Source organism: Apteryx rowi, unplaced genomic scaffold, assembly GCF_003343035.1.
Source record: "Apteryx rowi isolate R43461 unplaced genomic scaffold, aptRow1 scaffold_48, whole genome shotgun sequence".
Lineage (NCBI taxonomy): Eukaryota > Metazoa > Chordata > Aves > Apterygiformes > Apterygidae > Apteryx > Apteryx rowi.
Window position 1 is genome coordinate 505,196 of NW_020450738.1, and position 24,887 is coordinate 530,082.

General features: G+C 40.4%; 2 protein-coding genes across 4 annotated transcripts in view; one reads left to right on the top strand and one right to left on the bottom strand.

Moving 5' to 3' along the window:
* Window positions 1–400: 400 nt before the first annotated feature.
* Window positions 401–23,359, bottom strand: TRMT10A (tRNA methyltransferase 10A). Of its 3 annotated transcripts, none has more exons than XM_026078427.1 (8): window positions 23,339–23,359; window positions 10,759–11,061; window positions 9,581–9,743; window positions 7,580–7,651; window positions 7,005–7,079; window positions 5,837–5,986; window positions 4,582–4,687; window positions 401–806 (listed from the first exon to the last, which is right to left on the bottom strand). In XM_026078427.1, the coding sequence occupies exons 2-8, from the start codon at window positions 10,977–10,979 to the stop codon at window positions 640–642; spliced, it is 954 nt and encodes a 317-aa protein (XP_025934212.1). In that variant the 5' UTR covers window positions 10,980–11,061; window positions 23,339–23,359; the 3' UTR covers window positions 401–639. The 3 variants fall into 3 exon arrangements, with proteins under 3 accessions (XP_025934212.1, XP_025934211.1, XP_025934213.1); XM_026078426.1 differs by lacking the exon at window positions 23,339–23,359 and adding an exon at window positions 12,552–12,735; XM_026078428.1 differs by lacking the exon at window positions 23,339–23,359 and adding an exon at window positions 10,573–10,625 and having other exon boundaries at window positions 10,759–10,851.
* The window catches only part of MTTP (microsomal triglyceride transfer protein), a 28,946-nt gene continuing 22,616 nt past the window's right edge, over window positions 18,558–24,887 (top strand). Inside the window, exons 1-3 of the mRNA XM_026078425.1 lie at window positions 18,558–18,666; window positions 23,562–23,749; window positions 24,341–24,484. Of these exons, the coding sequence (XP_025934210.1) occupies window positions 18,606–18,666; window positions 23,562–23,749; window positions 24,341–24,484 (393 nt within the window). The 5' untranslated portion in view covers window positions 18,558–18,605. The remainder of the gene's footprint in view (window positions 18,667–23,561; window positions 23,750–24,340; window positions 24,485–24,887) is intronic.

The window sequence follows — 24,887 nt, forward strand, 5'->3', positions numbered from 1 at the left end:
ATACTCATCGCAATTGAAGTATAGAGAATTTCATTCATATTTCATCTAGTGACCCCAACCAGCTGAACACAGAAGTATAAATCAGTCAGTATGGCTCAGCTGATAAAGGCAGCGCAGTTGCTTGTGATTGTCTTTTGAGACCCTCAGGAAAAGTAGAAAATTTGGGGGTTTTTTCCCTTTGAGTGATCATACACATTTTGCAACAGGCACTACTGGTACAGGATTTGAGGTCACATGAACTCTTACTGTACACTGCTTTTAAGAAACATTAGAGTGGAAATGGGCAAGAATGCACGCATAAAACAATAACTACTAATGCTTTCAGGTAATACACTCAACTTCACATGTATAACAAAACTTAAAACAAAAATAAATAAAATGGCTTCCTTGGGAAACAAAATCATTTCTGCCATTAATTTATTTTTTAAAAAGCTACTAATATGGAAGTTTCAGGGTAAAAATAGCATTTATCTTTACCCTTTCTGTCCAGCAACAGTTCTGGGTCAGCTATGTAGCTACTGAGCATTGAGACAATTCAGTATCACAAGGGCAGCAGATGGTCTTCAGGGTTTAGCTACTTTGTGTTCCAATTTTATCCCGTGAACGGCATGTTTCATTTTTCCCATCTCATCCTGAAGCCTAGTTGCTGTCCAAGTCATTGTCTCCATCTTCTTTTTCAGACAGAACATGTCTGGATGCATCATTGGTTTCTCCCAAAGGAACAGCCCCTTTCCGCTGTGGCAAGACACTGAAAAAAGCCTCCTTCCAGTCTCTCTTCTCCAGGTATGCAAGGATGATCTCAAACACTGCAACATCAAGAAAGATCATCAGCTCTTCTACCAGGAGACAACTGAACTGGTGATAGGCACACACACCCAAATCCATCTTTACAGGGGTTTATACGCATTTGGTTTTGGCATCTTCAGAGTAAAACCTACAGGCGGAAGACGACAAAGCAATTCTGCTACCACCGCAGTCTAAAGCCAAGCGCTTTGAGTCTTCAATTGTAAAACAGGCTCTCTATTCTCCTGATTACTCCAGTATCCTTTTCTGCTGCTGCTCCAGTTTGAATTCACTCCTCTTTCGTACAAGTTGGCACTTGTGAGACCTGGAGTACTAGGAGGGACTTTTATACTGGCACTAATGCTTTYCTATGTTTGACAGGAATACCACTCTGGATGCGCTTTAACAATGACTTTGTTAATGACAATGACTCTGTCATATGGAGAACATATGGACAGCCCAAAGCCTTCCTAAAGTTTACTGTATCCTCGTTGTCATCTTTCTCTTTCATTTCCATCTGATGAAATCTGAGCTTATGGCAAAAATTCTTGTTATTAGTCTCCCAATTTTGAGATGCTTTCCCTCAGCACTACCGAATTTCTTGTTGTTTCCATTATACTAATTATCAGGTCACCCTTACTCCTGTTTCATCTCAAAATTTTCTCTGACTGACAATACCTCCAAACTGCATTACATACAAATTTCAACAGCATATTCCTATTTAGAAAAATCTCAGTTGTCCAATATTTTAGAAGTCATAGTGATGTTGAGGAGTACCAAAATTCTCAACATGACTGTGCCCCAGCAGGAGTGGTAAGGGCAGGAGGAGGCCCTGTGGCTGGTGAGTAAACCAGACTAGCATGAAAAATTTGGGACACAGAGGAGGTTCCTCAAGCTTGAGACTACAAGAATAGTGCTAACAGGGCTGGAGAACGCCGACTTCAAAGAATGCACCCACTGCAAGCGTTCTTAATGCCAAGCAAGAGCATATGAGAGAGGATCAAAGGAGCTGTGGTGGAAAAAACCCTTACAGAAAGCCAGGCAAGCATTCAGAAAGGGAGGAGGTGCATGGATCTCTTACTCACTGAGAGTCAAATTACAGAAAAAAGTGTCACATTTACTAGAGGTTTCCTGGACCCAGGTTTACTGGACAGYCAGCTGCTATCCATGACAATGATTTAGAATAGCTGTCCATTTTACTATGTTATTCGTCTGAGAAGTACAGTGAAGTTATGATCTCCCCAGAGACTATATTAATACCATTGGAAGTTACTGCAGAAAGCGTATGTGGCAAAAATAGTGGTTTAAGAAAAAGAAGAGTACAGTGAGTATGCATCTTCTCCTTTGTTTTGGAACTTTCTTTATCTGCATAGTGAAAAACAGAACTGATAGAAACAGAACAGCTTGGACATGACAAGACAGACATCTACAATGCACTACAAYAGCAACAAAAATATTAAGCAAGGATAGAAAAAGGCAATGGAAACAGTTACTAGACTTCACTGCATACTGGAGTAGAACAATATGGTCTAATAACATACATTACAAAGTATTACCCTTAGGTTACAAATCTGAACAGAAGGAATCAAACTCCCTCAGCTACACTTGCAATTGTGTTTTGCATACAGTGTTTAATATAGACCTTAAATCTTGAAGTTTTAAAATTTCAGATCAAGTCAAAAAAAAAAAAACAAAAAACCCACACTTATTACAAAGCCTGCCAGTTCTCTAACATCAAATATAACACACATACATGTGTTCCTCATGACATTTCAACACGGCAATTTCAGAGTTCAGGCACTGAACTAACTGCCTGAGGAAATTTATGAAGACTTGTTCCCAAAGGGGTGGTGGTAGAGACTATTTCACGTTTAACGACGCTGTCTATCTCCCACCACCAGAGGGCACCACTTAAAGTGAGTCAAAGACTGACAAGGCAGTTAAGAAAGAATTTCTTCTATGGGACTTTCCAAATTCACACCTCTCAAAAATAGTCCCAAAGGAACCCAGTAGATCTCTCAGTCTTGTCTGCTGAGCCACATATTGTACTTTGCAAGCTTTAAGTTCTGGACTGAGCGTGGGAGCCCAAAAACCAGAATAACCAAATTACAGCAGAAGAGGTGAGCAATTATACAGTGTTACACAAAGTAGCAAGGTGGATGCATTCACAGCAAACTTCAAAAATCTTAGTAGAAATATCCTTCACTCCTACACAAGAATTTATAATATGAAGTTTGAGTGACAGCTTGATTCTATCTACCTTACTCATGTCAAGTAGTATCTTCCCTGAAAACAGTCCTTTTTGATTTAGGTTGTATGTTACTAGGGTTACAAGGTATGTCAGAGCCTTAATTGTAGGGGCTACAGTTACCTTAATTGAGCTGCTACCTCAACTTTTTGCAATTTTTTAAATTTTCCTGCCTGAAATCCTTAAGCAAAACATTGCTAAAGTACAAAATTTACCTTTAAAAAAAAAAAAAACAACACAAAACCCCACACAGTTTGTGTTAAGAACCTTTCAGCTGCAGTTTGAAAATGTTTTAGAAAGGTGGTGGTGGTGGTGGTGGGGAAAATCAATCTCTCACAGAATAAAATCGCAGCAACTAAATTGCAGTGATATTAGGTGCCTAAATATCTCTAAAAATCTGGCACAAGAAACATGGACAAGATCATAAAGCAAACAAATGAAAGTCTCAATGTAAGTGATCCAATCTATATCCAGAGCATAGACTTCTAGATAACAGCCTCCAAAATGTTGCCACTAGAGGTCAGTATAAGATTATTGCAGAAAAGCACTAACAGAAAGCTACAGCTTTTATAACTTTTGATGAATAATACATAAAATATATATAAAGCAACATTTAAAGATCACATTCCAGAAAGTTGAAAAACGCTACAAATACAAGGGCTGTGGTAATTTTTAATTCTAATGACATACTAACAGAAAAAACTCCAAGGTATATTCTCTGCTATGCTTAAGTACTCTTTATTATCTTACAAATGCACACCTCTTCCACCAACGGAATCTTAAGAACATAAAGTTATTGTCAAGAGATGTGTTCAATCATAAAACAAACCTGAAACATAAAGCAGGATAAGAGAAAAGAACCTGAAGAAGTGCAAAATAAAGACTAGCACACTATCAAAGAAATTCCTATAAAGGTCTGAGCAGCACTGACCTTGCATGTACTTTTGTTTAATGACACTGAAAGATACCAAATAGTAAAAGTGAACAATTAAAAGCATGCGTGCGTGTTGAGAATTCAAGAATAGGTTAAGCATAACTGTATACTTTAATCAGAACCACGAAACCAGGTAAAAATGCAGTAATAAAAGCTCAGCAAATGGAGTGTTGCTGATACCAAATGAAGTTAAATCTAGAGTTACCCAAGAAGTTACTGCCTAACAAGTCTATCAGAAGAGGTGAAAACATGTATTCATCCACATATATTTATCCTCCAATGGGACAAAATACATGAGATCGTTTCCAGATTTTATTTACTTACCCATTAAGCCTGGAAACAAGGCCAGGATGGCAAGAAAGCCAAAAATTACTCACGGGAGAAGTCAACAGAATAGGGTTTGCACTTCTAAGTGACTAAGATGCTTCCTCAGCTACCTTAATATTTATTCATATACAAAATATTTAAAGGTCAGGGTAAATACTTTATTCCAGAAGCAACTGAATTCAAAAAACACTAAAATATTAAAATAAGGTATCTGCACTGTAACGCACATTTTGAGGGTTTAATGTTTAATACTGCAAGTAATAATGTCATTCTGTGATTTAAGACTTACCATGATTGACTGCTAACACTCTCCGACTGTTCATTTTCACAAAGTTTCCAAGAGGGAGTTGTGCATGACCAATTCCTAGCTCTACTGCTTTTTTGTAAGTAATTCCCTGTAGGAAAGACACAAAAACAACTCGACTGAGAATCACCATTTCGAACCAGCCTATACAGATTACCAGAAGTATTGTTTTCTGGCCAGAGTCTGGCCAGCATTGCCATGCTCTTGCTTTAAAAAAAAAAAAAAAAAAAAAAAAAAAAAAGTTATATTTACTAGATAAGATAGTACATGCTTCAAGGGTTACCTTAGGAAAACTTACTGCCTTAAATACATGTCACRCTGTGATGTATGGTCAAAATTATCATAACTGCAAAACCTGCTTATGCAACTGCAACTCTCGAATGTGTCAGCCATAGCCCATTTTAAAGATGACTTTGTGCTTAAATACAAGATTACTCAGATTGTAGTAACTAGGTATTTTTTGAGAGGAAGAATAAAGTTTTGGTTTTAATCTAGCAACTCCTGTGCCAAGATGGGATAAAGTGTTTTAGGAAGCGAGTAAACACTTCATACTATGACGACTATCTAAAAGACCTGCTTTAGCTCCCTCCCAGTCTTCAATTGTGGACTAACTGCTGCAGCATCATTTGGTAAGGCTTAAGATTCATCCCTTTTTTTAGCATCACACCAAAATATTAAATAGGTCACTAGAAATTATGCAGGAGTGTCTTTAAAAACAAGCAGTAACAGTATTCCCTATGCCACTCCAAGCCCACACAGCATGATCCCATGTCCAGGTATGGAACCAGACCCCTGAAGCACGTGTGTTACTTAGCCAAGTCCTCCTGACAGGCAAACTTGTTAAAAAAGGACATTCAAGATTCAAGTACTGTTCTTCATCTATATTTGGGCATGTGCACATACAAGCATACACACAACTGCATGCGCAGAAACCAAAGCCTTCTGTCTGAAAATATGGCCCTTGGTAAGCTGAGCAGTGCTACTAATTCCATTCCTATATTTAAAATGAAAAGATAAAATGCTAAAAAGCCTCAGCATGTCTGCACTCTGGAACACAAGCCATAGCTACCACCACACAYTTCTTGGTTTCTTCAAAACTTTTTTGAATTAAGTCTTCTTTTTTGAAAGTTTTATTATTTTTGTTAGTTTACACATGTACAACATTAATGTCAAACAAGATGCTCACCCCCCCCCCCCCCAAAAAAAAAAAAAGCTGCAAAGAACTGCAGCCACCGTTTACCTTGTGGTGATTGTGATCCACCAGACCTCCAATCACGTAGGCTTTCTTCTCATCAAGCTCACCGAGAACATCCGGGGAATCTGAGGTGAGATATACTAGGTCTTCTTTCTTTATTAGCTCACTATAGTGCTCTGTTTTAATTTGGATATCCTCCAAAACACAAGGTAGTTAAAAGAAGTTACGTTCAACTAATGAATTGTTGGGCAAGCCATATGTTTCACAGACCCGAGATGGAACCAGCAAATATAAAGCTAGCAGTAGGCAGTTCATTCTATGCCCCTCATTCTTTTTTTTTTTTTTCCTCCCCCCCTCCACAGTGCAGACTGCCTTCTGCATAAACAATCCACAGTCCCTACCACAGATCTCCAAAGCACTGACTTGCAAAAATTATCAGGAAACTTTCTGAAAGCCCAGAAGAGCTTCAGAAAACCTTAAGTTCTTGTGATTCTTTTTAGAAATTACCACATGTTCTCTAGGGATCCCAGTCATTTTCAAGTCCTCCTTTCTAAAAAGGAAACCACAAGTATATGCTTAGTTAACATTATTTGTTTGATGAGAGGTTTGTGCTATACTTCTGAAAAGCAGTCATCACACAAGGCCTGCTGACAGTAAAGCTAATCTTTAAATGAAGAGCACTTTACGTAGATAAAATTGTTGGAACATTGGTTTGTTTGAACAAAGAGTCACAAGAAAAAAAAACATGAATTTGACAAAGACAAGCTCATTTGCTACAGAACACTTCTGTGTTGAGAGGCAACACAATGGAAAGAAAAAGCACACAAGTGAATTGCACCAGGACTTCAAAGTAGTACTTTTTCCAAGAAAAAAGAGCACCGTCAAGACAGGCAACTGCTGAAACTACCTGATGAATCGTCTTGCCTAGGCTATCAGAGAATGGTATCTATTCAATAAAAACAGGTGTGTAGAGAGAGTTCCAAAACCAAAAATCAAACATAGACTCAAGCCAAGCAGTCCTTAGCTTAGTCAAATTAAATTATTTAAGAGCATAAAGAGTCACACTTCTTTCTAATACACTATTGTTCTGATGTCTTGGGGGGGGGGAGGGGAAAAATCAAAAAAAGCACAGGTCCTTCACAACAAACAACCTAGTTAACAATGATAATCTTTTTTCCCCCCTCTTTTTACAGAAATAGGGTCAATTATTCACCTTCCAGTTCACCCATCCTTTGTCATTTTCATTCATGTTGTTCTTCAACTGTCCCCCATGGCTGGTCAAGTAAAACTTAGAAAAGAACAAATAGAAGGTACATAATATTGAAATGTTAATATGCCAGTCTGCTTCCTTTCTGTACAAGTCTATTTTCTACCCTTAGCTATTAGCTAAAACTCTTAAATTATTATTTAGCTTAAGAAAATCGTACTAAGACCATACTCATATAGCTAGTGACACATTTAAAAGACAAGTATGCACATATGCAGTTCCTCTTTTGTTACTCTGTCATAGATAAAACTTAGTATCAACAAAGTGTTTTAGTGGCATGCCTGTATATGGTGCTCTTTATCTGCATGCACACACTTTCTCACATGTATGTTGATTTGTATGATACATGGGTTAAAAATTAATCTATTAGTATAGAAGCACTATTTATTTTATTAAAGTGTGTTTAAATAAATTGTTTTGTGTGCCTACTACAGTGGTCACCAGTTTGGGTCGCTGCTACCCTTCTCATATGCTTTGTACATGAGACACAGTTTGTTTGACATGAGTTTGTTCAAGCATACCTGCACAGGATGAAATGCTTTGCGGTTTTCTGCATAACATCTCTGAATTTGCTTGTGAAGCTTCTTAACATCCTGTATACAACACAATTTGTTTTTACATATTCCTTCAGACAGACCACCACAAAATGCTTTACCATGAGCCAGTCAGAAGCTAAAGAGAAAAAAAGGAAGCTTTTAACTGGCAAAAATGACTACTGAGAGAGAGAAAGAGCACGCACATCAGTCCCAAAGAAAAAAGAGCCACTGTGAAGGGATTATGCTGACACAGATACATACAAATCTTCCACAAAACATGTATTTAGACCCTTTTATGCATGTACTTGATTTGCATTATTCTAGAAAACAAACAAAAAAAAATCATTGAGATTTAATTATACATAATGATATACTCAAAATTCATCTGAGGAATCAAGCAGATTTTTCACTCTGCAACTACACTCAGTCTTTCACCCACAATAAAGCCTTGGGACTGTACAGTATGTAGTTAAGAAAATTAAATATGCATAACTAACCTGAAGAACCCCAAAACAATGTAAATAATTTAGTGGCTGGTTCCAGCATTTTGACCTGAAAATTTGGACAACAGGTAACTAGCACCACGTAAAATGCAACAGACAACTGTTAGTCAGTTATCCTTTATGTAAGGTACCTTAAACACCTTTAGCCTCAGTGTTCCACAAGGAAGGTCTTCTTATAACTGACTCCCATTTAAAAAAATGAAACATCATTTTGTTGCTTTTATTCATGTAGTAATTTTCAAATGTTTGGATATCTCCAAGTTTTAAAGGATTTCAAGTGAAGAACAAAACTTTATCACTACAATATTTCAACCCAAGTTTTTAGAGAAGCTAGAAAAAGTGTCTAATTAACCATCCCTAGTGGCCACAAACATCTGCACTTATGACATTTCAGCCTTGCTCAATACCTGCAGCAAAGGCACCAGGTTTTATACCAGGCCAAATGGCGGCTCTGGCTGACCAGGGAAGGAAACATGTTTTACAAAGGATGAAGCTTAGCAGGAAATGTCCAGGCAGCATCTCTGAAACGTACCAAGGGGCTGCTCTGATCTCTTCTGTGGCAGTGCTGAGGAGCCCTCAGGGAACCAGGTTCCAACCTAGCAACTGAAGCCTCCCCAAAATCTCGTGGTCAGTGGCACTCAGCTGCATTAGTGCTATACATGCTTTGCATTACACTCAACAAGCAGCTAGATGGGCTTTGCAAAAGCTTGAATTCGAGCAGTCTTCCAGGGCAGATGAAAGCCCTGGCAGCAGTAGAACATCTCAGGGTAACAGGGAGGGGAAAGGTCTGCCTCAAACACTGAAGGCTGCAGTCTTACAGGAGGTTGCAGATTAACATCCTTTTGTTTTAGTGTTAAAAGTTGTTTTGATCTCAAAATGCCACAATAAGAACCTTCACCAGTCATCAGGTATCACACTGATCCTTCTCATATTTACTTATCCTTTCAACATCACACCAGTTCTTTCAACCATTCTAAAATTTGAGAGGCTGAATTGCTCGTCTTCCTGTCCCAACTACCTCTGGTGTGACGGAGACAAAGCTCAGTATCCTCACAGTGCTAAAAATTTTAATTTCCACAGATCATCACTAACACTGCTGGGAGCCTCAGGTCCACTTCAAATGAGAAAGTAACTAAATGTGGCATTTGCAGCCCCTCTAGCAAAATCATTTTGAGGCAGAACTGTGTGCAACTTCAAGGTGAGCATGAGGCACAAACTATTTCTCTATTTCCGTCTCTGGAATTAAACCAACTTACCACAGATCCATGAAGGCAAACAAGATCTTTGGCAAGCTTATACAAAGGTATATTCCAAACTCTGGAAAATTCAGCAGTTAATTTAAGGTCTAGGAGTCACCACATTTTGAAACATGCTAACTATCCACCGACGGCTGCTCTAAAATATTTCTGCTCTCATATCACACCAACATTGACATTAGATGTCAATTCAACATCTGTATCAGATGGAAAAAAAATTCTTTTACCTTTAGCACCATCAAGTCATCAAAGCTGCAGTCCACAATGAGACGAAGTGTACTAGGAACCACTTCTTTTCGCATACGCTTTCTGTCATTCCCTTCATTATTGGAGTCCAATTTTGACTGACGCTCTAATTTTCTCTTCTGGCGTTTTTCTTTTCGTTTCTGCCTAATAAAAAATATAAATATGTATATATATGCTGAGTAAACAGATGAAAATATACTTTTATGATTAAGATGGCTGTCTCAAGACCATGGTAGTTTATACTTGTCTCTGTTGCTTGAAGTTGTGCTAGGCTAACACCAGCACAAAACAGGTACCTCATCTTTATTTGCAAAGTACTGGACATACCTACAGAGACAGATATCTGACATAAATCCAAGTGAAGTCAATGGAGTAAGTTTCATGGATTTAGGAGTGCTCTGTCAGGTCATATATCAGGAATAACCAAAAATACTACCAAAATTGCAGTAACGGAACAGCTTCTGTTCCAATGAACGGACCATTTCAAGAGATTTCTGAAGCAACTGTTTATTTCTTCTTCCCCTCTACCTCCCAATGGCAGCAGACAGTCCAGGAACAAGTTCCAGAGATAGCTTAAGAAGCTCTCTATTAACAGCCACTGTCTTGGGAGGGAACATTTTGTGTTCAGCAAGATTAGGATAAATCAAGATCAGCCCATTTGCAGATACGCTTTCTCTCAACAAGACAATACGGAAATCCGCCACCTTCCACAAAACAACATTTCAGTAGATCACAAGTCAATGTGATCATTTATGGCACAATATTCTACATGTCAGAAGGAAACTTTTATTCAGTGTTTGTATGATTCACCAAATCTGACAGCCAATAGGGGAACAGCCAGTTCAGAAAGGAACAAGGCCACGTTATTTCTCCCTCTGGACAAACAYGTCAAAAATACTTGAGCAAGTTAGACTCCTTCCTGGTATCCTCTTCAAGAGAGGGAACATGTCTGGTATGAAGAGAGGATGCTTACCTTTGTAGTTTCTTGATGCTCAGATGGAGCAGCCTGTGACTATTGCTTTAAACCTGGTGTGGGAGAAAACTAGTTCAACTGCCTTGGTTTGCTAAAGCAATCTACATGCAAATTCTGCTCACATATTATTATTATTAGCATTAAATACTACACATGATCCTAGAAAAGCCATATTTCAAACCATACCTGCGTAGATCTTTCTGTTCTTCCCACTGTTTCTGCTTCAACAGTTTCTTCCTTTGCCTCTTGGACATGGGTTCAAGACATTGTGCCTTGCCTGAGCCTGCCTCCTGTCTCTCTACTTGACCATCATTTGATTTCACCTTTCCTTCCACATCAGGAACCTCTGCAGGCACGGTATTTTCTGTTGGCACCTCTGGGCTTTCTGTTGGCATTTCTGAAGACATTCACTTTTGGTTGGCTTTACTGACTTGTTTCTCAATGCGTGGTAAATATTTCATAAAAAGCAAGCTTCTTCTCCCACCAATTCTGTAAGAAACAAAACAGTAGTTATTAGAAGGTATTACAAGAAGTTCAGTTGGAATAAGTATCACTCTACACCTACCACAAACCTGAACAAAGCAAAAGTTATAAACAAGAGACAGGTTTTTCGCTTAAAGTTTGGTTAGTGTCCCTGAAAACAGTAACTCGCACAGCACATGAAAAAAGATAGCTTGTATTTAGAACATGTCTAAAATTCAGCCTGCTATTCAGCTCTAACTATTCAACAGTTTTTAATTAAAAACTTTGTGAAAACACAAGATATTCCAAGCTGAAATATAATGAAACCCTGCTGGATTTTTTGCAACCCTTAGGGGCAGCTCAAAATGATCCCAAAATGGTGCATGCATGTGAAGAGGATGCAGCAAAAGGGAATTTTGAAGTTGCATCTGAGATACTGACTTTTAAATAATAAGCCTTATCATTRTGAACCTAAGCTATTTACTGCAGACTTTCCAAAGCTGGCATTTTCAAAAGGACATGAACTTTATCATATTAAAGAATAGCAAGTAAGAGTTCATTCCTCGAGCTTTCCAATACTGTAACTTTGTTATTTAAAAGCATCATCTTTGTTTTCCTCCTACCTCGCACATCACTACATAATAAGCACACACAAGTAAGGAAGCATAACRGATTAAATATAAGAGAAAACACAGSAGYACTCTGCATATGCGAGATATAAGTACACAAAGAAAGAGGAAAAAAAAATTAAAAGGTAACTTGTGAGGTAATTATGACAGTGTGTTAGAGAACTATAATTTTAAACAGACTAAAGCCATTTCAGCAGAAGACAATGCGCGAGCAAGCTGTGCCCCTTCAAAATTTATTTTTATTTCTTATCCTTGAAATAACCAAAGGTGCATTGTCAGTAGACAGTTGTTCAGTAGACAAAAAGCCTGCACTGAACAAAAACACAGCAAGCTGGGGGAAGAACAGACTGAACTGTTACTCAGCAAAAATGTTCCATGTCCAAATTACAATTGCTCCCTCTCCTTTTCAAAGACAACTATTATTATTTCATATTCATAACTCCCTTGTCCTCAACAAAGTTTTATAATTTTCTAAAGATACCTATCTACCTGGAGAACACTGCATCTACAAAGCTAATACACACACACACACACAAAACCCTCTTGCTTTTTTAGCAACACAACAGCCAAACATATACTTAAACCAGAAAACCAAGAGACTTTCAGAGAATTAACACCAATTTTCCTGTTTCTGCGCCTCAACACACAAGGCCTCAGAAATCAACATACACGTGCCAAAAGGCACAGCCCCGCGTGGCACGGGCACATCTACAACCACCGCAACGCACACACCCCGCAGATACTGCTTGCTGCTGACTTCTACACGTGTCTGTACATACATACACACACGCATATTATATATATATATATATATATATATATAAATACAAACACGCACACACATGTAAATGCGCACGCACACATTTTTGGCCCGTGCCCCCAAACTACCTCGGAACCCGACGGGAGCGGCCACCGCCGCCCAGCCGCGGCCCGGGAGAGCCGCGACATCCCCAGGCGGCAGTCCCAGCCGCACGAGCACCACAAAGGAGGGAAGCACTCCCCAAGTCGCTCGGAGGCAGCCATGTTCCCCTCCCTCCGAGGGAAACCCAATCCCGAGAACACGCACCGGCCTCTCCTCCTCCCCCCCCCCCCCCCCCCCCCCCCCTCCCCCGCCGCTCCCTAGCTGCGGCGGCGCGGCGCCAACGGACGCGGGGCGACCGTTAACGTACCCCCGCACCGCCCCACAACGAAGGCCCGACAGGAAGAGAGGGAGGGAGGGGGCGGGGCGCGCGCAGGCGGCCGGCGCAGGCGCGCCTCGCGCTGCCGGCCCGGACTTCAAGTCCCGGCGAGCCGCGAGAGGCCGTTAGCGCCAACGGTCGCGCTGAGGGGAAGCCTCGCGCCGCGCAGGTGCTCACTGGCGGGTGGCGGYGGCCCGCGGAGGAAATCGTGCAGTTCCTAAACGGCCTTTTAACAGCTTCACCCGTCTGCCTCGTGCGGGTGCAAGAGGAAAAACGAAGCTTCAAGAGTCCTGTGCCATTCTTTTTGTGCTGAAAGAATTTTTCTTTGTATTCTTTAGATTTTAGAACAGGAAGACAACACTCACTTAGCTGCGCAAGAAGAAGATRCAACGATTACTAGGTGCTACATCACCTCTTTTTTGGTGATGTCTTTACAGTTAAAAAAAATTCTAGCCATACCAAATACACTTCAAGATCAGTTGTCAGCTCTGTGTGTGTATATATATATATATAATTTTTTTTTTTTTTGCTTCAGCACCATTGTTTACAATAGACACAAACTGAATTTAGCTGCCAGATGCGCTTCTGCAGCTTTTTGTTTTCACTGCTGTAGCAGAAAAGCAGGTGAGGGCAGCCACGGTGCTGTGGTCAGGCTGCGGGCTYTGCCCTTGCAGGCGCACACACGTGAGCCAATTCTTTGAAATCCGCATGAGTAAATGGTCGCAGGCTCAGAGGATAAGCTAATGACCCCGCTGAGAATAATAGTAATAACTGTGTTCCCTCTCTTATGGCTGTGGTGGCTCCACAGGATTAAGAGGAGTGAAAAGTAAGAAAACCTTATTTTTATCTGATGGTTTTGATGACATTACTGAGTTCATGCAGAGGCCAAAGGAGTATTTTTAAATAGTCGCATTCCTCAGAGCAGAATTTGAGTTCCAAAGAACCACAAGCAATTCCATATTCATTTTGCCCCCTAAAAAGGAGGTATGTGGCTTCGCATTTCATGTTTTAAAAGGCCACTGTTGATTAGTTCTTTAAAATTTAGTGACAATACCCAACTAATGGTGACCTTTTTTCCTCTTCAGACAACCTGCGGAAAGAATGCTACACAGGTACAGGCATTTATTCTGGAGACCAGGATTATAATATATGAGAAAAATATATTTTGGGCAAACTAAATATGTAGATAATCTGTTCATCTCTGGTTAATGAGGCACATGAAGTTAACAAACATATCAGTGTGTGCTACCATAATATCCTTTTCATGTGCACCAGTGTTTATCTCAAGTTTCATTGGTTCCAGATATACACAGTCTTTCAATTTTAGTGCTGGTTTCAGATTTACCACTGCTATATATGTGTATATATATGCTATATATGTGTGTATATATATATATATATCACACACGCTTGGTATATTCAGGTAGGCTGAGCTACAGTTTCACAAAACTGTATGGTGTCTCCAGARTAAGAAACTGACCTTTAACTGCTGTTCATGTTTAATATTTGGTTTAATACTTGATTTCATTTGTAATTCTTATTTGCCTCACTACTTTAAAAATAACTAGATTTGCATTTGCTTTTGCTAGCATCTATTTAAAACCTCACTCATGTTACTATTAATATCTAGATTTACATACCAGAATCACACAAGTCCAAATGCATTACCATCCCAATAAAGAATCCTTCATTTTCATTTGGTCATTAAAAGGCTGCAGACCAGTTACTGATATAAGCCCATTTGCTTGTTTTCTATTTTTAAAAGAAAAAGGACACCTAACAAATTCACACAATATTCTGGTGTGCTTTTTCTCAGAAAGAAGAAGCTGCTCAGATGTTTTGATTTACAAATTTGTTTTTCTCATTTTGCAGTTTCCAAAGTGGCAGTATTGCTAATCCAGATCCTTACATCCTTGAACAGCAATACAGAGCAATGCAATGTTTTCTGTGCTAAAGTCTGCCAAAGTGCCAAGTGATGACAAGGCAAAATGAAGACCTGAACAGTTGCAAATACTTAGAAAGAACCATCTAATTGAATTTAATTATTTGATATAGTCATATTATGATGTTTCAAGATGCTTATTCAAATAGTAGTTTCCTGGAGCGTTTTAAAGCATTTGCAAAAACAGCATTTCAGGGCAAGTGGCAGAATATGGAGAGAGGAAAAAGATACTCAGTGGAGGCTCAGGCTGGTAAACAGAAATCACTCTTGGTGGGTCAGATCTGATTGCAGAGCTCCTGCAGCGCACCACACGGAGAACGTAACTGGCGGGCACAAGACATGGCAATGCAAACCCAGAGCACACGGCTTTGCCTCCCGAGGTGGCATGCTCACCAGCATCCCCGCCACAGCAGCCTGGCCTGCACACCTGAACTGTTACCACCACCCAGGAGGGTGGGCAAAGGAGCAAGGGTGAAAAAATGCCTTTTTCTGTCAGTGCTGGGTAGACTGGGCCCCACACACCAGTAAGGAAGAGGAAGATTAGGACGTGAATTGCCTGAGGAACGCACCTTCGGAGAGTGGTTGGCCATGCATATCCCTCCCTCTGTCTCCCATGGCAGAAACATGGATGTCTTAGGAACATCATCATCTGAAACAGAGAGAGCTGGGGCATTTGGCACTAGCTGAAGGGAGAAGATGGATTTAGGTACTTTGGTGGATATAGCTGAATGTTTGCGTTGAAAGCCAAAAGCTTCACTCTGTCGTTTGTGAAGAGAGGACAAAAGCATTTCATTAACCTCAGAAGATGTGAGGAAATCTCATTAGTTTTATTAGGTCACATAAAGATATGAGCTTTATTGTTTGGACTCTGGAAACTGTGCAGCAACAGTAATACTTTGACCCTAGAACATATGCCAGCATGGCGTGAGGTGTACGTTAGGGTTTGATCCTGCAGCCTCCGAGTGTAGTGGACTTTGGTGGGTGCAAAACTTTTTTCACCAGTTAACACTGACTTGAAGGATGTTACTGCTGATTTACTCTGGGCATAACTGAGATGAGGTTCAGGGCCCATGTTTTCAAGTAAGTTTTAGGAGTATAGTCTACCTGAATATACCAGGTGTGCGTGATATATATATATATATTTATATATATATGCACATGAAAATGTATGTGCTTTATTTCTCTACACATATGTGATGGCTATATCCTTAGGTGCTGTATCTGGCATAACTAAGGCAATTCCTTTGGTGTCCAAAGGAATACAACARCTGAGGATCTGGCCTCTAATATACTAGAGCCTGAGAGGCATTTTTAAACTTGATTTGAGGGAAGAAACACATTTCCTGAGAGTGTCCCAAGAGTGTAAGAACAGAACGATTACTATTCTCCAGATTTCAGGCCAACATCAACTCCTCCCAGTGAATGAAGGGTAAACTTTGCATTTCCAGAGCAGAATCTGTACCTGTATTCTCTTTCTAGCTAGAAGAGTTATTTTGGCACAGTGATGGTGTACTCAGTTTTTCAAAAAAGTACAGAACGCCTGAAAAGTTTGTTTCTCAAGTGCTACAGAATGCAACAAAAGGATCAGCTACAGTCCAGAAACAGACACATATACACATAGATTTCCTAACGCTTACCATGCAAGAAAATAGCACACAGAAAATATAACAAAGCTTAGGACTATTACATGACACAAAGTGTCTGACACACTTTGCTCCAAAGAATGCTCTATTTAAATCTGTATCACAAAAATGATTTGTATCACAAGAGTCAAATTCTTAAGTTAAAGTTAAGTTAAATCTATTGAAATATTATTTCCTACCCTGGGGTTGCCAAAAAGTAATTAGAGGCAGAATTTGATCCTAAATGTCAAAATAAAGTGAGAGAGATTTTGTCACCAAGAGAAAATCTCTGATGTAAGGAACTGCAATATAAAAAAATACGTTCTCCTGATAACATAAGACGTATATGGTTTTCTCCTGAAGACTGGGGAAAAGACTTGACTTCTGGAGTCAGGGATGTACTTAAATCACCAGGGAAATCCTGAAACTTGTGATGTCCTTAGGGACTTGGGGGAAGGACTCATATCGATATCCATCTGGTCCATACATGCTCTGGGGCTCAATTTAGGTACCTTCTGTGGTGTCCATATAAGGCTCTGCCTCAAATCCCTTGAATTCAGGAGTGTAAATAATAACAACAAATCAGGGAGAAACAGCAGCAGCTCAGAGGGCTTTTTCTATTAGTCTCTCCCTGCCTCCTTCCTCTACGCACACACACAGCTCCCAGGGGACTTTCACAAGACGTGGAGAGATAAGTGCAAAAGAGGGAAACGATAATGGACCTGTTGTTTCCTACTGCTTGGCGACATCTTAGATCCACTACTTTCAGCTTCTCTTTTAACATAATGCAATAGCAGAGGCATTTATACCATTAAAGGTGAAGGCCATTCTCACCTTATGATGTTCCTTTATTAATACAGAATATTATGGTGGTAGAAATGTCCTATTGCTAGCAGTTAAGTACTGGGGCAGCACTGGTTTCGTTGGGATATTTGTAGCTAGCAGGCAGCCAAACGTTCTAAAGCTGTAATAAGACAAGACAAGTAACGCTCCAGCGTATGGTGGGGAAATTATTCTATGACTGGGAGTTATTTACAGAATACATCTTGGGGGGGAAACAATTCTCTCTTGTTAAAACAACCTCTCAGAGTGGAAAGAAAGTTTGGTAACTGCTCACAGGTATCGCTCTGTATAAATAGGAAGGGACCCTTCTGCCCTGAAGAACTAGGCAGGTTTCGTTTGCCGGGGGAGAGGATGACCCCTCCACGACTTTGACACGCTGGATATACTAAGCAACACGTGGGGCTCCRTCTCCTGCCACACCAGGATCTGAGGGACAAGGGTTTGCTTATCAGCCCTCTGGCAGTGAAGCTCGGCACCCTATAGCATGAGACTTGCTCTCAAGGGAAATGAGGAAGCACGTGGGTTAGTCAGAAGGGGGCTTATCAGGAGATGCAGTAAAGCGAACTTGAGAAACAGGAAAAATATGGGTAATAAGGAGAACAACAATCTGATGGTTTGTGGGACTGCCTTCCCAAAGGCCATAGTGCCAGGCTTGTTCCTAGACCTAACAAAGCAATTAGTCTTCAGTGGGGTGGGACAGAATGGCTGGTTGAATTGATCTTTTCTGCCTCCAACCTCTAATTATGTAATATAGGGGCTGGGGCTGCTAAAAAAGAGAATTTTGTTGGAAAAATACAATATAGCTGTAACTGACATTGTGCCTGAGTCTTTGTAACATAGTATCACCAATATTTTGACAGCATTGATAAATGACAGTGTACTGCTTCTAGAAAGACCCTTAAAACCTGTCCGTTTCTAGGATTACTCACAGAGTTGGTACAAAATAGTGTAGAGCAGTGGGCAGAATCTGGCCCCTTGACACAACAGACCCATACTAACTTTCCTTAAAACTGCGGAGGAGTGGAAGGAGCTCCTGCTGACTCTGCCAGGATCAGAGATTGGCTCCCCCTGCTCAGAAGTTATGGCTACATCAGTTTAGCATTCAAAACCGAAAGCTGAGGTGAACAATAAAATGGGTAAAACACACCAGCTACTTTAGTTCTTAATAATTAACTGGAAGTCCTTCAATGAACTTAGTACCTGAGAGTGGAATTTGGAATCTGACCTTTACTACATCTAGATAAACACAGGGGCAGATTCGGCGGCTCTCTCTGCAAGCTTCACTCCAGTCTGAGCGGTTCACTTCTCCAAGGCTTTAACATTTAATGCTGTGGTCAGGAGCACAGGCGAGTTGAGCATGATTCTTCTCACAGTGCTTTTCCTCTGCATCATTTCCACGTATTCAGCCTCGGTTAAAGGTAGGTCTGTGCTGGGCTTGGTTTATCGTTTAACAAAGGACTCAGCGAAGGCATAATCAGTGCCTGTATACTGGTGTATATTTTGCCTCAGAAATGAACATCTTTACTCAGGCACTCTTGAGTAATGCAAAATGCATTTAGTAATTACAGTGGTCTAAGCGCTTGTAAGGTTCTTGCCAGCACAGGGGATGGAAGAGACAATATTTTCAGGTGCACAGGACCAGCGGTATGAGCCAGGAAATGGGGGATCTTGACCTTGCTGAGTCAGGCCAGGCAGTGGGGGCAGTGACTTGAAAGACGGTATTCACATGCTTAAAAGTTTAACACCCATAGAAGTGCTCTGGTGGATCAGAGCCAGAAAGGGCTCAAGGCTCTGCAGGTTTCATCTTCTGTGCAGTTGACTCAGCTACCACTGACGTCCGTAACAAGCATCCCATTAATTTCACAGGGAGCTTGGTCTGCAATAAGTCATGAAAACCTAGATGTCTACACAAGCTCTTGGARCAAGGGCTTTACTCAGGTGTCCTGCACAAAGGCCAAGGGTACAAAATCTGGGGACTGCCCACTCTAGCAGTGCCAGCGTGTGAAGGTCTCTTTCAGTAGTGGTGCTGTGTGTACAGTTTGGCATTAAATTTACAGGACTTTTAGGACAACTCGATAGCTATTTAATACGCAAGTCCTCTAAGACCCTCACTGTAACAGCAGTCTGTGCTCTGACAGCAGCAGTCATATGACATTAGCCAACACTTATTCTTCTGGCTGAATGAAAATGTCCTCAACAAGGAGGGAAGGGGAGCAGGGCAGCAGCCGGTCCTGGGTTAAGCGGTCGAGAAGGCTGTGGAGGTACTCCCATAGGTGCCTCTTCCTGCTCCCTGCAGGGGACCCGGGACACTGTGTGTCTGTGTAAGCAGAGAGCAGCAACCTTCCTCCCTACGTCCTTACCCCTTATGACAGGAGTTATAAAGCACAGGAGCTTGCAGGCAGTTCCTCTACCAGTGAGTGCATTTCACAACGCTGCCAAGTAACATTTATGGCTAGATACTGACAGGCCAAATTTCTGGCGTCTGCTCTTCCCGGCTTCTCCATAATATTATTAAGCAAAGCTCTTTCTTGATGTGAAGGAATATTTGGCACTTTACATCCCCGGGTGTACTGTGCAAACATTTTCTGATTAATTAATCCTTCGATCAGCTCTGCAAGGTCTCCTTCTCTTGTGTAAAGGGGAAAATTGAGACCGAGAGCTAAGTAACTGGCCCAAGGCCAATTAGTACCTCAATGATAGAGCTAGGATTAGGATTAGAGCCTTGCCTTTCAGTCCACCAGGCCATGCTGCCTTTCAAAAATACTACATGAATATTCTTTACTTTTACATCAGCTAGATCAGCACACATGAAACTTTCCTACTGCAGTTTCATTTGAAAAATATTTTCAAATAAATGGATGGTTTTGGTTTTTAAAGTTATCCAGTATCAGAAGAACTGGCAAATATGATTTATGGACATAGAGCCACCTCGTAGTTGGAGATTCACATGCTCTGCATGCCACATGTATTAATAAAAGGCACAGGGCTTGACAGCTGTCTCTGCTCCTACAGTGTAACCTTCTGTATTATACAGTATCACGACTTAATTATAGAATTGGCATGTTACCCTTAATGACAGACACTTAACATTACCAGTCAAACTATGTGTTATGCACTCCACCTTGAAAGCTACACAGTCCACACAGGCACTTCTGACCCCAAGACAGTATGACAGAATGCAGTCTTTACGTCCGCTTCTGCTCCCTTCTCAGTCAGTGGGAAGTCTGCCACCAGCCAAAATGGAAACGGCGATAAGAGTTTCAAGGATCCCAGCGCTATGTGGAATACAAAGGAAAGAGCTTCTAAAGATGGCTTTTTTTTTTTTAAAGGTTTCTATCAGAAAGGTATAGGAATATTTCTTCTTAAATGGTACCATTGTTTTTGCCTCATCCCTGCTCTTTCTCTTATCGTGATCCACCACTGGGTCACCCTTTACCCTGAGTGATACCAGGCTTGCAGCTAAACATGTCTTCTGCCCTGGCTCCCCCAGCATTTTCCGCATATGGAAAGGGGAAAACTTTCAGACCGTAATACTCTTCTGTCTCCCCCAAATACTTTGCAATTACTCATCTCTTCCATGGCACTCACAAAAAGCTGCCTGCCTGCATCATTTGCTCATCTATTTCCCTCAGGAGTGAACAGTTCTTTTGTATATGGAGAGAAGCAAATGTTGAAAGGGAATAAAATGGAAGGAACTGTTGCAAAAAGAAAAAAAACAAAAAACTATGGGCTGAACTGTGGGAAAAGAAGAGGATGGGGTAAGGTGCCTTCAACTGAAAAGAGAGAGGGAGCTAAACCACAGACATCCACCATAACTAATAAGACATATGTCTCAGCACTCGGATCATTTTACTTGGACGTGCTTTCCCCCCCCCTCTTATCTTTAGAGGGGACTGTGTCATCCTCCGCGTTTAGAAAGCACCTAGAGGGCTGCACTTGCAAAATCTCAGCTGATACCAAATCATTAGCGCTGCCACTTCTACGGCAAAGGAAGGACATTTCAAACCAGGAAACAACCTTCTCAGAGTTATTCCAAGGAATCACGGGTCTTCCTGAAAGGCACTGCCAGCCTCTGGGCAGGCACTGAGCACCCTCTGCTCTCAACAGCAATGTAGTTCCAAATGTGATGGAAGTGAGGGAAATGGGTGAAGCAAAGGGACTAGGAAATTCATGGTAAACCTGGAGGAAGGGTTTTACACTTCTAGGTGATTTTTTTTTTAAAGTAGACACAAAAATAAGAGAAAACCAAAACAGCCCCATGCCAGCATAAACACTTTAGCATCCCTGCAAAAAAATCAACAGTCATAAGYTTGAGCTCTCACATGCAAACAGGCTGCTTCCCCAGGCATTACCAAACTGGCCGGGCCAGATCTTCAACTGGCRTAAATCGTAAATTGGATTAGTTCTGTGTAGCTTTGCCAATTTACACAAGCTGCAGATGAGACTTGGGGGGGGGGGTTTTGCCTTTTTGCTTAGAGAATGAAGCTGATCTTAGTGTGGTGCTATGACATCTGAGCGAAAAGGGGAAAGAAGCAAACAAAACCTTAGAAAACGTGGTTTTGGACTCTCTGAGCACTTCAGAAGAAATCTGTCCCACCATGATGGAATTACAGGGTGTGCCTAATCAGGATTTAAAATCTGACTGTGCAATAAACAAGTACTTCGTTCTTCCTCTTTACTAATGCAGTGAATTTAAATTTATTTAGCAGAGTCAAATAAAGCACTGAGGAACACGAGATATATCAAGATAGCCTGCTGATTCTCTGCAAGGGACTTTGAACACACCGATTACATTACAGCATGTTTAAGAATCTGTCTGAGATGTTTTGGCAGATTTTTTTCTTTTTTTTTTTCCTGTACTTGTCATAAGTCTGAGATGCATCTCCCTGAGGACAGCACTCTGCTTTTCTTGGTTTAACTTCGCGTACAGTTTTAATTTCTGCTCTGCACCTACTGAACTCCATGAAGAAATTCCCATGGTTTCAGTGGTGCAGCACTAGGGTCTGAGAGGCTAGGGCTGTGATACTGACAGATCGCACCTAAGGTCACTGTATGTGTATTTACTTTGCGGATGTAACAGCACTTTGTGTACCGCCAGGTTCTCCTCCCTTCCCTCTACAAACTGAGTTCATCAGATTTTCTTGTGTGGAAGAGACCTTTGTAGCCAACCACACCAAAGGAGGAAAGCCCTCGAAAACAGTGAAAAGGAATGTCATGTATATCCTTTGTAACAAAATATTTAAAGAGTATTCAAGAAGAAATTGATTTTCCTTAGTCACATTAAAAAAAAATGCAGTGACATTTTTCTTAATGCAGTTTAAAGCTCAAATGATACAGCCTCTCCTACATGCCAGAATGAATGCAAACACCATGAAGGCTCTTAGGGGCAGGTCTAATTCCTACACCTGAGGCTATGTAGAGACCTGTGACACTGGTCTTATGGTGGTACACATTTCCCACAGAACTGTGCCTGAGAGAAAGAAAAGATAGGGAAAGATGTGGGCATAGGGCACTCTAAGTAGTTTTATAAAGGAAACAAACCCATACATTCTATACTACAGATTGCATTTACACAAGCAACACTGAAACTGAATTCCTTGGGAATAGCCTATCCGATTTGTTGTTAATGCAGATGGAAATATCACCATAAAAATTAGGTATGCATGTTGGAAAGCTGGATTTATGCTAGGAATTGGTGTTTTATATCCCTTAAAATACACCAGCATAAATCTAACAATGAAGGTATGGTTACAGGGACATTTATTTAATTTGAAGAACAAGAGCTTAATTATTTGATCTAAAAAATATTTTCSCAATGTCTTCATTACATTCACGGCAAGGCTCTCAATAGAAAAATTCCCAATAAATGTGCAAAAGTTGCAGAGAACAATTTCTATTGGCCCCAACAAAAAATGTCAGTACATTTCAAATTGATAATTGTGCATGTAAATTGCATGATTCCTTATAGTATTTTAATTTGCAAACCACTTTGGATTAATTTCTAATGTTACAATATCTAGTATAAAGAAAGTGACTCCTTTTTGTATTTAAGTGCAATGTTAGAACAAAAAATTTTATGGACRTTCTTACCTTAGATTAATGTCAATTTAATCACAAAAAAATAGCTGCAATACAGCCCCAGTGGGACAGCACCTGTAAGCAAGGGTAGAAGGATCAGTCCCATATGTCTTTTGTTGACAATTACAGTTTTAATTTTTCTAAAGGTGATTTTTAGAGAAAATGAGAGATTATGGGGGTTGGTAATTTCTAAAATACTGACAAGTGTGTTTTTCATCCTGCTCTTTCCAAACAGGGCACACCACTGGACCAAGCTTAAATAATGACAAGATATATAAATTTGCTTATTCATCTGAAGTGTTTATTGATCAGGTTAAAGCATCACTACGGGATAGTGCAGGCTACCGGATTTCTTCTGGTGTGGATGTCAACCTCTTATGGAGAAATCCCGACAATGATGATGACCAGTTGATCAAAATTACGGTAATCAATGCCATCATAAAACTTCAAACATGCCCAAGTCTTTATGCGTTTATCTAATTGCTTAACCAACTACATAAACAGATAGTTCTTGAAGAATGTGTTTTCAAAAGATGAGCTAAGTCTTTTATTCTTCYACAGTCTCATCAACTACAAACAGTTTCTTCAGTTAGCTGTCTCCTATAAAACGACTTTTACAAAAATGTACCCAACRTCATAAGCCAGAAATTCAAAATATCTCCTATATTTTGAAATTGCTTCATACAGCTTCCAGAGCTTCAAAGAAATGTTGTGCAAGCACCTACGGGATGGGTAGTAGACCGCCTGAAGTTCTTGATTGTCAGCTCTCACTTGAGCATCATGACACGTGCTAAGTATGAATGGGTTTTGGTGCTTACCTTTAAGYTGAGTATTTCCCCAGTGGTGACTCTTGGTTTCTCTTGAAAACGTAGACATAGACATCATGGAAAACTAATGATCAGAACCATAAATGAAGAAAGAAAAGATTTATTAGGTGGTTTAGTCTATCCAGCCTTCCCCAGTCCAATGCTAGACTGCTCTCTACATGAATTTTCTCTGCTTTTACTTTGCTAGATAAGAGATGTCCAACTTGAAAATGTAAATGAACGCCYGGATACTAAAAGCATCTTCAAAGGAAAAAGCACAGAGAAGATCATTGGGAAAGAATATCTGGAAGCTTTACGCAGGCCCATAGTTCTTCAGTTAACCCGTGGAAAAGTAAGACCCCGTCTTTTAAAATTCACATACATTCCCTGAGGAAACCTGAGACAAATCTTTCCTTACAGGCTTGGAGAATTTAACAATTCACTGTCCACTTAGTTTTCTTAATACAATATAATCTTTCTACCTAAGATACAGTAGTTTGGAACAGACTGTAATATTCCTGTACAAGGGGCTCCTCCAGCCCAGGCCCTTATGCTTTGAGAACACCATACAGTATGAAGTAAACAGTTAACATATTGACCACAAATATATGTGTGTATATATATATATATATATACATTGGTGCTGTGTAAGGCTTTTGCTGTTGACTTCAGTGAGGCCAGGATTTTATCCAAGGTCTAAAGGCAGAAAAGGAGATACAGTTTATTATGAGGGAGACTATACCAAGCCTGTCAAG

Bases quoted from the DNA above. Each gene is read 5' to 3' on its own strand.
- TRMT10A (XM_026078427.1), bottom strand. From the start codon at position 10,979: ATGTCTTCAGAAATGCCAACAGAAAGCCCAGAGGTGCCAACAGAAAAT. The intron at 5,987-7,004 runs GTGAATAATTGA...TGTGTTTTGGAG, and splicing joins AAGGATGGGTGAACTGGAAG to GATATCCAAATTAAAACAGA. The intron at 807-4,581 runs GTAAGTCTTAAA...TTGATGTTGCAG, and splicing joins AGTGTTAGCAGTCAATCATG to TGTTTGAGATCATCCTTGCA.